This window comes from Podarcis bocagei (genome assembly GCF_964188305.1).
Source record: "Podarcis bocagei genome assembly, chromosome: 8".
NCBI lineage: Eukaryota > Metazoa > Chordata > Lepidosauria > Squamata > Lacertidae > Podarcis > Podarcis bocagei.
In genome coordinates this window covers 70,077,154-70,092,107 of record NC_138133.1, presented here as the reverse complement: position 1 = coordinate 70,092,107, position 14,954 = coordinate 70,077,154, and the positions used below count along the sequence as shown (strand labels likewise).

Here is a 14,954-nt window from a genome sequence, read left to right as displayed (position 1 = left end):
TTTCCAAGTTCTATTACCGTTCTAGCTGCTGTGTTATTAATTCCTTACTTCTTAATTGGTTCATATATGAAGTATATAAATTAAGTAAGGCTAATGCTGGAGTTAAGGGACGCGGGTGGCGCTGTGGGTAAAACCTCAGCGCCTAGGACTTGGTCGATCGCATGGTCGGCGGTTCGAATCCCCGCAGCGGGGTGCGCTCCCGTCGTTCGGTCCCAGCACCTGCCAACCTAGCAGTTCGAAAGCACCTCCGGGTGCAAGTAGATAAATAGGGACCGCTTTACAGCGGGAAGGTAAACGGCGTTCCGTGTGCTGCGCTGGCTCGCCAGATGCAGCTTGTCACGCTGGCCACGTGACCCGGAAGTGTCTGCGGACAGCGCTGGCTCCCGGCCTATAGAGTGAGATGAGCGCACAACCCTAGAGTCTGGCAAGACTGGCCCGTACGGGCAGGGGTACCTTTACCTTTTTAATGCTGGAGTTATTGGGATTGACTGAGCTGTAATCTGAGATAGCTCATTTAAAACTTCCTTCCAAAATTGTTCTATTTGTGGACAGCCATATGCAGTTGTGAAGCACAGACAGAGGTGGATCTACTATGGAATGAATGATACAATCTTCAGAGCCCCTGTTCCCAGAGAGGCCCCATAAGAGACTTTCATCCACATTGCTTTAAAAAACTGAGAGTCAGTAGCACAGATGTAAAGGTGGAATGTTGCGGTAAACTGACTGCTCTGTTGTGGCTGATGTATTTCCCCCCGTTTTTAACAGAGATCTAGACCCTAGGAATAACGATGAGTTCACAAAGGTACTTAAGCAGATACCCAAAAACACAATTTGTGGTGATCTGTTGTGGAACAGCCCAGTTGGAGAAGATAACAGTGGTTTCCCAAACCTCGTTGCTGGTTGTGAAGGGGCCCCCTATAACAGTTCAAACTTCAGGGACCCCCCCCCCAGTGTAGGTCCACTATAGGTGTCCAGTATCTTGATTGTGTAAGCACAGTCTTTAAATATGAGGAATACAGCTCTAAAATAGAAGACCTAGATAACTGGTTCAAGAAGAATGGCCTTTACATGAGAGCCCTTCAGTTCACTAAAATTTATTTGCATTGTATAATATGTGCGTAACAATTGGTGCTCTGGTGCCTGTTTATTAGGGATTCAGTCTTTAATTGATTAATTAGTGGAGGCCTTTGCAAGCAATTTAAAGTACCTCTCCAAATAATAACTACACTTAATCAGCAGAGAAGGAGGCTGAGGTATGCCTGTGAAACTGCAGCGCCCTGATGTATTTGGAGAGGGAAGGGCAAGCTTGCTGGATAAGACTGAGAGCCTGAACAATTAACTGATGGGGCTTACTTAATCATGTAGCAATCAGTTAAAATGTAAAAAATTGATTTCAGTGTATTGCCATGCTTGGTCAGGGCACACGCCTGAAAGTTCTTTTCAATGTTCTTGGACTAAACCCTTTTGGAATACAAGTTACTAGTACCAGCAGAATATTTTCCCTCTGATAGCCTTGGATGTATTTTGCTTGAGGACAGGCTGTTGCTGCGTAGAGCTGTTCCAGAAACTAATATATCTCAAACTATACAGGAACATAGCATAAATTTAAGAATCCCATCACAAAGTAACCAGGAGGGAATAACAGAGATTACACTGGAAAATTTTCCAGGAAAAAAATAAGCTTTATTGAGAGTTACAAGGTAGATTATTGAAGGCTTGCCCTAGAAGGGAGAGGGAGGGTAAAATAAATGAAGAAATGGTAAGGACGTAGCAGTGAGTCAAGAGTAGCCGTGTTCTGGGAAGCTTAAATTTTAAAGATTTTAACCTTTAAAGCCCTATACAGCCTAGGACCCTTGTACCTACAGGACCGCCTCTCCTGGTATGCCACACGGAGGACCTTATGGTCTTCAAATAAAATTGTCTTGGAGATCCTGGGCCACAGGGAGGTTAGGCTGGCCTCAACCAGAGCCAGGGCTTTTTTGGCCGTGGCCCCGACCTGGTGGAATGCTCTGTCACAAGAGACTAGGGCCCTGTGGGACTTGACATCTTTCCGCAGGACCTGCAAGACAAAGCTGTTCCACCAGGCCTTTGGCCAAGGCACAGTCTGACCCTTTGGTAATCTTCACAGAACTCTAGCCCAATGGTTGCCATTAATTTGATTTTGAACTGATTTTAGAATGTATTTCAATTAATTGACACTGATTTTACATAAATTGTGCTATTTTTACTATTGTTAACCACTCTGAGCCTGGCTTTGGCTGGGGAGGGCGGGATATAAATAAATTATTATTATTATTATTAGTTTCTGGGGAGATGGGTCAAACTAATAGAAGCTGTAAAGGTTAGAAAGGCAGAGAGAAGAAGTTGGAGAATGAAAGAAGATGAAAATTGTTTACCCTTCCTTATGATCTGTCTGAAAACACATAAAAGGAAGATGGGCTGACGACAGCTTCACTGGATAGGAATCTGGTGCAGGAAATCAAGCCAGGTAGTGTGCACTGAGTGGAGAAATCTCTGCCCCCTTCTCTGGTGTATACAATATAAAATATAAAAACGTGGGTAAAAATGACCTTGCTGTGTTTTAAGCCACTAATGTATACACAGCCTCATTTGCTGGATAGGTCATTCCCTAGCTCACACTGAGCTATTTCTAAACGTGCGCAGTGACAGCTGCCCTTAGCCACAAATGAAGATATAAAAATATTTTAATGTAGTTGGGACTGGGCAGGAATGCTCCGACTTCCTCGCCAGCCAACCCTTCCCCAAGCAAGCAAATGAGAGCAGCTTGTGAGTGGAATGGGCTGTTTCAGAAGCTGATGGACTCTCCTTTATTGGAGGTTTTTAAACAGAGGATGGATGGTTCTCCACCAGTGATTCTTTAGTGATTCCTGCATTGCAGGGGGGTTGGACGAGATGATTTTTGGGGTTCCTTCCAACAATTATCTGATTCTGTGATGATTGAGTATATTTAGTGAGCACAGGGTGATGACTGGCTGTTGTGAGGGGAAAACAGAGATGTGGAGAGGAAGAGGAACAAAATGTCTAGAATTCTGAAAATAAGCATTCTGCAGTACAGTACAAGGTTTTGTCTCAGAGACCCAAATGCTGATGTTTAGTTTAGTGGCAATGTAGCTAGAATGGTGCTACACACAAAAACAGAGAGAGAGAGCGGGGGGAGAGAGGGTATCAGAAGACTTAGAGCAGGGGTCGGTCCACTGTCCCTCAGACCTTGTGGGGGGCCAGACTATGTTTTGGAAAATAAAATAAAATAACAAATTCCATGCCCCACAAATAATCCAGAGATGTATTTTAAATAAAAGCACACATTCTACTCATGTAAAAACACCAGGCAGGCCCCACAAATAACCCAGAGGTGCATTTTAAATAAAAGGACACATTCTACTCATGTAAAAACACACTGATTCCTGGACCGTCCGCGGACTGGATTTAAAAGGCGATTGGGCCAGATCTGGCCCCCAGGCCTTAGCTTGCCTACCCATGGCTTAGAGAGGAACTGCAAGGTTTGCAGGACTGCAGGGGGGGGGGGACTGAGGAGGAAAGTGGGGCTTCAGAGAACAGCCCAGGACTGAGCATGTCCAGTGACTATGGAATGCTGACTGACTGCTAGGAGGGGGGGGGGCAGGACTGAAGGACCGGGGAAGTGGTAGTGGAGGGGCAGAATGGAATGGGGTGTCCAGAATCCTGAACAAAACTCCATTCGGCAATGTTCTGCTGAAAATCTCACTTGATGTTGCTTTTGCATTTTGATCTTCTTAGAAAAAAATGGGAAGAGAACCATGAACAAACATATTCTCGTTTGCCTTTTAAAAATCTCTCTCGTGTGATCAGCTGTTCAGAAAGAAGTTCGAAATCCTCAGATACAAAGGTTACTCCAGCTTCAGATTTGGATTACATATGTCAACGTTTTGAGATATAACCCATTTCCGTTGTGTACACATCCCTGACTCACTGGTTGCTGAGCAGTGGAAGTGTGCTGCCGGGTAACAGTGCGAGCAGAGAAAATGAACGATACTGTTATTACATAAAATCATCTCCCACCCACTGAACTGACTCATCAGAGCGTCACTGAGTAGGTTTTTGCATCCGTATCAAAACATGACACAGTAATCCGTTCTTTCCTTTCCCCCATAACATGATATAGCATTACTCCTTAATTCAGTGTAGGATAATGATTATAATTTTATTTCCTGTAATAAAATACTGTCAGCATGTCAAGGGGAGGAAGAAGTGGGGTGGACTTTTTAACCTCACCGAGAGGCAACACAAGCCATTCATCTGGAATGTGGGTTTGGATCTTGCAGTCCTGGCCAAGAGAGGAGGAACTAGGGGATGAAGAAGAAAAGGGTGCAGCACTAAACACAGGTAGCAAAAAGAGAGGAAAGCTTTTGAATTATGGTGCTGGAGGAGACTCTTGAGAGTCCCATGGACTGCAAGAAGATCAAACCTATCCATTCTTAAGGAAATCAGCCCTGAGTGCTCACTGGAAGGACAGATCCTGAAGCTGAGGCTCCAATACTTTGGCCACCTCATGAGAAGAGAAGACTCCCTGGAAAAGACCCTGATGTTGGGAAAGATGGAGGGCACAAGGAGAAGGGGACGACAGAGGACGAGATGGCTGGACAGTGTTCTCGAAGCTACGAACATGAGTTTGACCAAACTGCGGGAGGCAGTGGAAGACGGGAGTGCCTGGCGTGTCTGGTCCATGGGGTCACGAAGAGTCGGACACGCCAAATGACTAAACAACAACTTTGAGGCTTTACCAGAGTAGCTGAGGAGGCATCAAGAACAGTCCTTTATTGCAGTGTTTCCCAACCACTGTTCCGCGGCACACTAGTGTGCCGCGAGATGTTGCCTGGTGTGCCGCGGGAAAAATTAAAAAATTCGAAAGATTTTTTTTTTAAAGTCACATTTTCGATTGGGGCGCCGTCACTAGATGACCCCTGGGGTTCCCTCCCTCCCGCTCTGCGCCTCCCTCCTCCTCCTCCGGGGAGGCCCTTCCTGGCTCTCGGCCAAGGCTTGGCAGCTGCCACTCACTCACTCGCTCGCCCACCCGTCCCTCCATCCCTGCACCTGGCCTCTCCCCCTCCGTCCCCGGCGCGGGGGCTGCCGGGATCCGTAGTCCCCTCGCCCTTGGGCTCCGCGCTCGCGCGGGGTGCGCAAACTACGTTTCCCAGCGTGGCCTGGCGGGCCGGGCGTTTTGTTTGAAGCACTCTTCTCCCGGCCATGGAATGAGCGCAGCGGCGGTGGCCGGGCGGGCAGGGGCTCTTCCGCGCAGACCCCGCACAGCCTGCCTGCGCCCCCGCGGAGATCGGGCGGCAGGATGGAGCCCGGGGATCCCCGCGGAGGCAGAGCGGCGGAGGCTGCCCCCCAGGTAGGGCTGCGTCGGGGGGTTTTTATTTTTGCAATGCTGCATCCGCGCCGGAGGGGACGCATCGGACCGCGGGGAGACCCCTTGGCGGGCGTGCAAGGCAATGCTTGCGTGCAGGCGTTGCATGGAGTGCAGTGCAATGCAATGGCAACGCGGCGCCCTGCATGCATGCATGCAACTTCCACCGGCGCTCCGGACTTGGCAGGTGAGGGGGGTCCCCAGTGGGCGGCAGAGAGAGCCGGGAGGGCGAAGGGGAGCCGGGGGGGAGCAGCGCTGCTCCCCGAGCCGAGCCCCGGGGGAAACTTCGGCGTCGTTGCGCCGGGTGTTGGAAGTGGAGGCTGGCGGGGGCCCCCCACCTGCAAAACCTGGTCCCGTCTCATATATTTCGTGCATTGCATTCATCGCCCGCTTTCTCCGCCAAGGAGCTCCCGGGGGCGCGCGTGGTTCTCCCCGTGTTATCCTCGCAACAACAGCCCTGCGAAGTGGGTCAGGCGAGTGGCCCAAGGGAGCACCCAGGGATTGTCCTGGCCAGGTGGGGTGATTTGAACCCTGCTCTCTGCCCGGTCTTCGTCCTCATTTAGCCCCCACATGTGCATGACTGTGCATGACTGAGGTTTTCCCCCCTCGTCTTGGCTATGGTGTGAGTCTGTGCTGTTAATTAATGGGGTTCTGCCTTCAGAGAAGATGAGCCAGCCCTCAAGGAGGTGATTATGTAATTTGCTAGCAATTCATGTCCCTCCCGGCGTGACGCTGCGCGCTGACGTCACGGGGCTGTAATGGTGGTGTGCCTCGAGATTTTTTTCATGAAACAAGTGTGCCTTTGCCCAAAAAAGGTTGGGAAACACTGCTTTATTGCTCTTTAGGGAGAGGTCATAGTTCAAAAGAGAGTTTATTTGTGAGATTACCTTACCCCATATATGGCCATTTTTCTGCTTTGATCTGTTGCCACATAATACTGATTCTGCATTTGTAAGAAATCAGTCTTTCAGTGTGGCAGCACCTACCCTTTGGAACTCCCTGCCTTTTGACACCAGGCAGGCACCTTCACTGCACCCTTTTCAATGCGGGCTAAAACCTATTTGATTTAGAGAAGCCTTCCCAGATGTATAGAATGTTGACATGTGCTTCAACCTTATTTTTTAGCTTATTGTTCATTTAAGAAAAAAGTAGTGTTTCACATAGCTGTTTAACGTTTTTTACTGATATTTTTTATTGTGTTATTGGTGTGGGGGTGGTGTGGTTTTTTTTGCAAACTGCTTTGAGAGGTTGTTTAAATGTAAGTTTTCTTGAGGAGGAATATGCCAGCGCTTGGCAAAGTACCAGGTAGGCATTTAAAAGGCTGAGCAAAGTGTGGGATACAAGCAGGAAGAGCTTTGTAAAGCCAGTGATATAATTTATTTTTAGGTGAGGCAGGAAAATTTCAGGAACAATGCCAATGCAGACAAGTTTTCTCTGATACAGAGGGACAATTGAACCTTGCTCTGCTTTGTGAATAGAAAAGCTCGGCTCCAACCCAAAAATGCTTTATAAGCTGTGAGGGCAGAATAATTTAACTGAGCTTCCTTCTGCCTTGAGTTTGTATAGCATAACTAATGTAAAGCACATTAACTGGAAACTCTCTCACCTGAACGCATGCAGAGATTTTACTGTGGTGAGTGTGGTATACTATCGTATGGAGAGCAAATGTTATTCTGCAACATCCTGCATACTTGACAAGTACCTTTATCATCCTTTCCAGTACGGAAAAGTAATTAAGTGAAACAGCTTTATGCATCTGTTTGGGTGTTAACTGGAAATTTTCAGAGGAAGAGAACCAGTGTAACTAGAAGAAAGGGAAAATGCTTAATTATCCATGGCAGCATGTGGCAATATTTTGAATAGATGGGGATTTTTACAACCACTTTAATTAATCCTAACCCACCCCCCGTGATAATCCTATATTATACACCAAAGGTGAGGAACCTATGATCCTCCATATGTTGTTGGACTCCAGTTCCTCTCATCTTCAGCTAGAATAGCCAAGAAGATAATGGGTGTTGTAGTTAGCAATATTGGGCGACCGCCTTATCCCTTGCACACCCAGCAGACTGCTGCGTTCTGTAGGAGTTTCTCCTGCAAGTTTCAGAGCAGGGCTTTTAGTACAGTTGCCTCCTGTTCTGGGGAACAGCATTTCTGTCGAGATACCATAGGTGCCCGCTATCGCCATTTTCTGGAAAGTTGAAGACATTTTTGCTCCGATGGGCTTTCCCAGTTGGATAAATGGGTCATTACCACGATTACCCCCTTGTTAGGGTTTTAGTCTTCATTTCAAATGTATTTGTTATTTTTATGTATTTGTTGTTTTTATGTATTTAACTCTTTAATTACCTAATGTGTAAATCACTTTTGAGTCAATTGTTTAGAAGGCAATTAATATATTTTTTCTTGGTAATAAGTAGCATAATCATCTAAAGGGCCACAGGTTCCTGCATTCCCAAGTTACGGCAGTCACATTTTACACAGGCCAAAATGAATGATTCATCCATTGCAGTGAAGTCCCTAGAACTGTTGTAATTTGAAAGGTGGCATATTAATGGCACATACATTATCTAGCTCCCCCCCCCCCTTTGAACTGGAAATAAGGTGTGTGTTTTTCATAGTCAGCTGATTTTATTTGCTGCTTTTGGTTTTTTATTATTCTATTATTTTGTGTGTTTTACCATTGCTGTTAGTAGTGGCTTTGAGGTACTAGCAAGAAGGTGGGCATATAAATTTTTAAAATAAATATCAAAAACAGAAACTGCCTGCAGCTGGTAAAAAAAAATAAGCCTGCTACTTCAGTTCAGAACAGTATAGCCAGGTTAGGCACTGCAGACTCTGAGGAGACTTCATTATTTGATAAGAGAGCATTCACATCTATTAGCACATGGAAACCGGTCTGTGTGGAAGAAAGTGTTGCTTAGCAACAGGCAAAAATTCTAAACAGTAACCTCTGTGAAAGTGATAGGTGTTGTTTGTTGAGAGGCATGTGGTGTGGAAGAGATTGGGATTTGTTAAAAAATGGAAACGAAGCACAGGAGCATGAGAGGCAAACTTGCTTCCTTCTATGTGAGAAGCCTTCAATATATATATATATATATATATATATATATATATATATATATATATATATAAAACCCATATGTCTATTTAATCACTTACAAAACATAGGAACAGATGAGAGTAACTGCCAGCAAGATGGTCTCTGCTTTAAGGAGACTTCTCAGTCTTCAATGGGAGTTATCCCAGCAAATTTTTGTTGTCCAACCCAGGGGTTCCCAAACTGTGGACCGTATACCACCAGTGGTTTGCAAACCTCATTCTGGTGGTCCATGTCTGTGAAAAACATTCAACGTTCTTAGATCTTGACAGCTCACCTGGAGAGTGAGTGGGACAGTCCGAAAGTGACAGAGGGAGGAGGCATTCGAAAGAAGCAGAGAGGATTAGCAGATAAGTTACTGGAAGGCTAGAATCCAGAAGTTCAACCTATTTTCAATTAAAAAAATCATACACCACCTAGCACAGCTATTGCTACAACAAGCAGAAAAATAATTAACTGGTCCAAGACCATAGGCAATTTTGAAGTCATGTCCCTTGAAGTGGACCCTGCACATCCCCAAATCCTGAGGCCCAATGTAGACTCTCAAAAAAATCAAATTACAGCAAAGAGACTACTACATGGTATTTCAGATTTAGTATTTATAGACATTTTTTTCAATGCATTTTAAGCTGACCAACATGGATGGTAGAAAAGCATGCTTCCTGAACCTTTGTGCTGGCAACAAAGAAATGTCAGGTCACCTGCCTGAAAAAGCACAATAATGCAGGAAACATGTTTAACTACCATCAACATATTTCAACCAATAGGGGAGATGCTTAAGCAGTGAAAACCTCTTTTAAGTTGTATGTGGTGCCCATTGGGAAATGAAAGATACTTTTATAGTCTCTGCACATTTCCACCCCCCAGGTGTGGTTTGTATTGGGGATGGGGTGGGGTTGTACTCTACATCTTGTTTGAATTACGTACTTTTCTGTGTATAAGACTGTTTTCTTTTACTCTAAAATAATGTTAAAAAACGGGGGTCATCTTATACACAGGGATCATCTTCCCCCCATCTTCATAAATTTGAGTCCCCAAAAATAGGGGTCGTGTTATACATGGGAAAATACAGTCTTTCACTTCCGCTGGGGGAGATTTGTCTATCATAATCCAATCCCTCCAAGAGCACCAGGCAAGTCACACTTCAACCTTCTTGCTTTGCTTAATTGGGTCATTATCAGCTTGCATGAGCAAAATCTATTTTTTCTTTGCAACAATTTACTCCTAAGGATGTATTCTGTGCCAGTTCAAAGGTTGCTTTTAGCATTTTCAAGAGTCTGTTAGTGCTAGCAATGCAATCAATTCACATGCTGTGTAGGTCTAACAACGCTGTTAATACAAAAAAAAAAAAAAAATCACAATCATTACAGAAGCCTCTTATATCTATAACATGCAAAATGTTTTTGAATGTATTGCAGCAGATACTTTGTGTTTTGAGTAAATTAATAGCTTTAAGGTAACTGTAGATGCTAAACAAGACGTTCAAATGACACCTTCGTTAGCCCTTCTAAATTTGTTGAGACCAAAACTTGCATGTAATGAATAAGGACCGGATAAGCCATTTGCTCAGTGCAGCCAGGATAATCATAGCTAGGGCGTGGAAAGATTTATCAAGTGGCATGGCACCAAGTGCAGCTTATAGCATTATTGGAAAAACTTGCCCATAAACTAAGACGTACTGTATAGACAACGTAGGTGAGATGCATGTATAGACACATGGTGTGATTTTATTGTTTCCACAAATATACAAGAACATAGTCAGGCTCCACAAAACACAATTTGTGGCAGATGTGAATCAGGTAGCATTTGACTCCATGAAATATGTCATACCCACTACCTCCAGGCTTGCTGAGAGATGGTAATGAAATAATAGTCAATCAACACTGCTTCTTCAGACGTTATATTAAAGAAACTGGTCAGATCCTCTTAAAGGACCCCTTCCAATAATTGTAAGAACTGCGTTTAATTGTATTTTTGAAGTGATTTTCAACATACTTAATATTTTCCTGATTCTCCTGTTTCCTGTATCCCTCTCACATACTCCCTAGTAAATGTTCTTGTTGCTGTTTGTTTTTATAACAATCTTTTTTGAAAAAATAAAAATAAACATGTAAAGACAGGTGTTAGGTGTTTGGAAGAGACTCGGTTGATGCTGCTATCAACTGTTGTTTAGTGATACGCTGTTGTTTTAATGGATTGTGTTCTCTAAAATAAAGAAGAGTAACTGTAGGTTGTGTTCTGTATCCATCAGATTATGTAAGCAGCAGTTCTGGCAACAGGTTGAACTTTCTGGAAGCTGGGTCCTGGCATTTTGCAGCACAATCTGAACAGCACTGACAGGCTGCATTATTTTCAAAAGAACAGTTTTCAGCTAGGCTGCATGTTGACCTCAAGCTGCATCCAGCTGGCACCCCAGAAGCTGCTGGAAAGTTATTTGATCCAGTGGAGCCTTCTGTCAGTGGAAAAGGGATGGAGGTGATCTTGGGTGGTCCTCCCTCCCTCCCTCCTGCAACTGCTGTGACATGGCCCACATTATTCCAAAGTGTTCCACACCCTATGAGCAAATTTGGGGCCTCACAGAGGAAATTGCTGTATAGCTTTGGTCTCTGTTCCGGTGAAGGCTCTGCAGGATCAAACAGCATTCAGCGAGTGGAGGAACACAACTGGATACAGTGGGTTCACTGTAGCACTTGACCTGCAATCTTCTATTATAGCTCAAGGTAGAAAAGAAAGGTGTGTAGACTCTGCAGAACAAGGTAATGGAAGTCTGGCGTATTTCTGGCACTTAAAAAATATCATGCTGTTCTCCTAACAGACTTCTGTTAGAAGAAACCAGCTTATTACTGAAGCTCCCTTTCAAGTTCTCATTTTAATATTTTGCCAATACCTGATGTTGCATTTACTGTAATATCGTTTGTTTGAAAGTGGCACAAGGGTGCCCTCTGGTGTTCCAGAAACAAAAGTGGGGTGGTAGTGCAGAAGCTCCAAAAAGTTTTAAAATATTCAAGCGACAGAAATAAAGAATTGGATCTGACCGATATTATAAAATTATTCTTCTTAATACCAAAATGCATGTTAGAATCAACCAGCTCTTTAAAAAGACCCATCATGTTTCCCTATTTACTTGGGCCCAGCAATGAAGATACTCTTATTGATTATTGTCCTGTAGGTCTTCATCTATTCTTCCTCTGCCAGCCCCACCAATTCCTTCCAGCGATTGCTCATTATTGATTGGCTTCATTTATGACCACCACAAATCTATTCGCTTGCTTTAGCACCCAGCGTATGAATCTCACCTCTCAAAATGGTTCCTACCAGCTTTTGACAAAGTTATACCAGAGTGAGACAAAGCAGTCAATACAGTAGTACAGGTGCTTTTATTTTTCTCCTGTGAATGTTTCCTGTGCATAAGTTTAAAACATTCAGAAAGCACAGACTGAATATCAATCTCCACATATTTTACATCACAATTCAATAACAATGTTTACAATTTTTATATCTATGAAACACAGTGAACAAAATGGCATTAAGTTTTCTCCCCACAATCTTCCTTTGTAAACAAGTTCTTCCCGGAGGATAGTCAATGGAATTGATGCAGACCACGGTACGAAAGAGGAATGACCCTTTAAAAACTTTTTTTAAATAAGGACTATTTATAAATACACTCTGATTCTCTCAATATACATTTACAGACCTGATCAATTTAAAAGCGATACTTACATTTCTCTTTTAAAAGAAAATGTCAAAGAGATGGACCACTATGGGGATTATTCTCCTACGCGAGGGAGGAAGCAAGCAAGCAACAGGTTTACAGGAGAGAGTTAGGAGCATCACCATTCTTCAACCTTTTCTTCTTGGACACCAATATTATGGGAGGATGGTCAGGGTCAGAAGTCATCTACTTAAATTCGAGCAAGTTGCAGTCTATCTTGTAGTACACATAGGGGTAGTATTCTTGCTGACTGAGGTTCAAACCTGGAATATCCATAGTTGCCTATAAAAGACAAGTTTATTTTTTTTAACTCAATAACTAAGAGTTTAGCAGGAGAGTTAATGGCCACATATTTTCTTTACACACGTACAAGTACTATTGCTCAGACTCAGACAAAAACCACCTGAATTTTATCTTTTTGGTACATTTTAAAATTTCCTTCCCACTGGGGAAGGGTCATAGCTTTGTGACAGAATATATGCTTGACAAGCAAGATTTCAATATTTTCTCCACTTCCACACAACACAAACATTTCACTTAAAAAAAAGTGATAGCTGGGAAACTTCAGAATTTCATGAGACTCTCAACCAGTCCCACTAGCTGCACTGAGATTGATAAATGACACCATCTGCCTCTATCAAGAAGAAGAAGAAGAAGAGTTTGGATTTGATATCCCGCCTTTCACTCCCCTTCAGGAGTCTCAAAGCGGCTAACAATCTCCTTTCCCTTCCTCCCCCACAACAAACACTCTGTGAGGTGAGTGGGGCTGAGAGACTTCACAGAAGTGTGACTGGCCCAAGGTCACCCAGCAGCTGCATGTGGAGGAGCGGAGACGCGAACCCGGTTACCCAGATTACGTGACTACCGCTCTTAACCACTACACCACACCAACAGAGTCTCCATGGCACCAAGTGATGCTGAATGGGAGATGATTGTTCCAAATCTGCCATTGTGGCTCTCAAGACATTGTGATTACAACATCAGGGTAAACTTATAAACTATCTAATCAGCACCAGCTCCCATGCTGGTAGATGTGGCTGAGCCAGATAGTGTCTCCTTGGTGTAAGAAAATTCTCAGTCAACGCAACTTCAACAATTTGAATTGTAGGTGGACGTCGTAAAAATGCGAGTTACTTACATCAATGATTGCTGCTGCGCTGCTGTCAAGGTGCTTGTACAAGTCATACAAAACCTCTCTCAATTTCTTCATTGTTTTCTTGTTGGGCTGAAGGAGCATAGCCTGGAAGTTCACTGGCAAACCATACCTAGAAGAGCAAAGTAATTTTAAGAGCTGTAGGCGATGTGCTTCAGTTCTGAGACTTCTGGAATGCAATTGTTGTCACCATTAGTGATACATTGAGGCAGCCGGTTCAGCTCGATCCAATGTAAATGCTGGAGGTGGGGATATGGTGGTGGAATGTGCATGTGCTTCAAAAGCATCCAATTATTATTTTTGTTACATGATGGTTTCATGGAGTATGACAATAAGCCTTAGATGAGCAATGACCCTGACAATGTAAAATTAGCTTGGGTGGAGGGGGAATACAGTAAGAGTATGGAGAGGGGCCAAAGTCACCACTCCTGCCAGTTATTCTGGAAATATACTATTGCAAAGGGACAGCAAAATTCCCAAAGATGTTGAGCTCTGCCATTAATGAAACTCAAGAGTCTCTGTACTAGTTGTTGTTTGCTGTATTGTTTAGAAAAGCTGTCAATAAAAATCAAACATTTAAAAAGTTTCTGAATAAGCACCTGTTCACTCTTTGTGTTCCAAGCCTAATTAACAGGCAGGAGGATAAGAAAAGAGGGGAAAACAGGTATCTGAAAGGGATAACTCTCTTATTTTGGAACACTTGTCTTATTCAAAGGTTTTGGAATCATCTTTGGACCATATTGGCTATGAGTCCTGGAAGACCTGCTCCTTGCCTTGCAGGCTTCTCCACCTGGCCTGGGATGGCAGGGGCTGAGGCTGCTGAACAGACTCTTGGGCTGGGGTGTTGCTTGGGGTTTTTTGTTGGGGAGGGTTGCTGTTGTTGTTTGGTATCTGTATTTCAGATCTTGTTGTGATTAATGTGGAAATGGTGCACTTTGGTTGTGTATTTTTTAACTTTTTCTTTATTGTTTACGAATACTTAGGATATATTTTCATGTTGTAAGCCACCTTGAGAATGATTGGAACTGTGGAAAAGCAGCATACAAATAAAATTTATGTATGTATGTAATCATATTTCCTGCATTTGCTATCTCAGTTTAAGAATCAGCTGTCATAAAACTGTTATAGCGTTTTACTGCGAATCTCCTTACTGCACTACATTGCCTCTAGCTCTTGCGAGCAGCAGCAACCAATTTGATATATGTCATGTCCCTCTGCTGAAAGAAGGCACTTTGCTCCAGTGGAGGCTCCCATTAGTGAAAAGGTGAGGGAGCGGAATTTTCATCCCTTCTGCAGCCCATTGTGCTACTGTCTGCCTCCTCAAATATGTTCCAGGGATGCCCTTTAGAACATCAGACATCCAGAATAACAGCAGGAACAAAGTAGCACATCAGACTGCAGGAAAAGGGGGAGATTTGAAGACCACCTCTCTGCCTTGTGGATCATGGAAGTACAGTGGTGCCCCGCAAGACGAATGCCTCGCAAGACGGAAAACTCGCTAGACGAAAGAGTTTTCCGTTTTGGAGGTGCTTCGCAAAACAAATCTCCTATGGGCTTGCTTCGCAAGACGAAAATGTCTTGC

At 43.9% G+C, this 14,954-nt stretch overlaps 1 protein-coding gene and 1 long non-coding RNA gene across 3 annotated transcripts in view; one reads left to right on the top strand and one right to left on the bottom strand.

The window, feature by feature from the left end:
- Window positions 1-7,732: 7,732 nt before the first annotated feature.
- LOC308593229 lies at window positions 7,733-12,125 on the top strand. The gene is made up of 2 exons (XR_014010871.1): window positions 7,733-8,476; window positions 10,759-12,125. It is a non-coding gene; the product is annotated as an uncharacterized lncRNA (long non-coding RNA).
- Window positions 11,866-14,954, bottom strand: part of ATP6V1C1 (ATPase H+ transporting V1 subunit C1) — a 32,111-nt gene continuing 29,022 nt past the window's right edge. For both annotated transcript variants that reach the window (XM_081204859.1, XM_081204860.1), the window contains exons 12-13: window positions 13,358-13,484; window positions 11,866-12,501 (exon numbers count right to left, since the gene is read on the bottom strand). In XM_081204859.1, coding sequence (XP_081060985.1) covers window positions 12,406-12,501; window positions 13,358-13,484 — 223 coding nt within the window. In that variant the 3' untranslated portion in view covers window positions 11,866-12,405. The remainder of the gene's footprint in view (window positions 12,502-13,357; window positions 13,485-14,954) is intronic.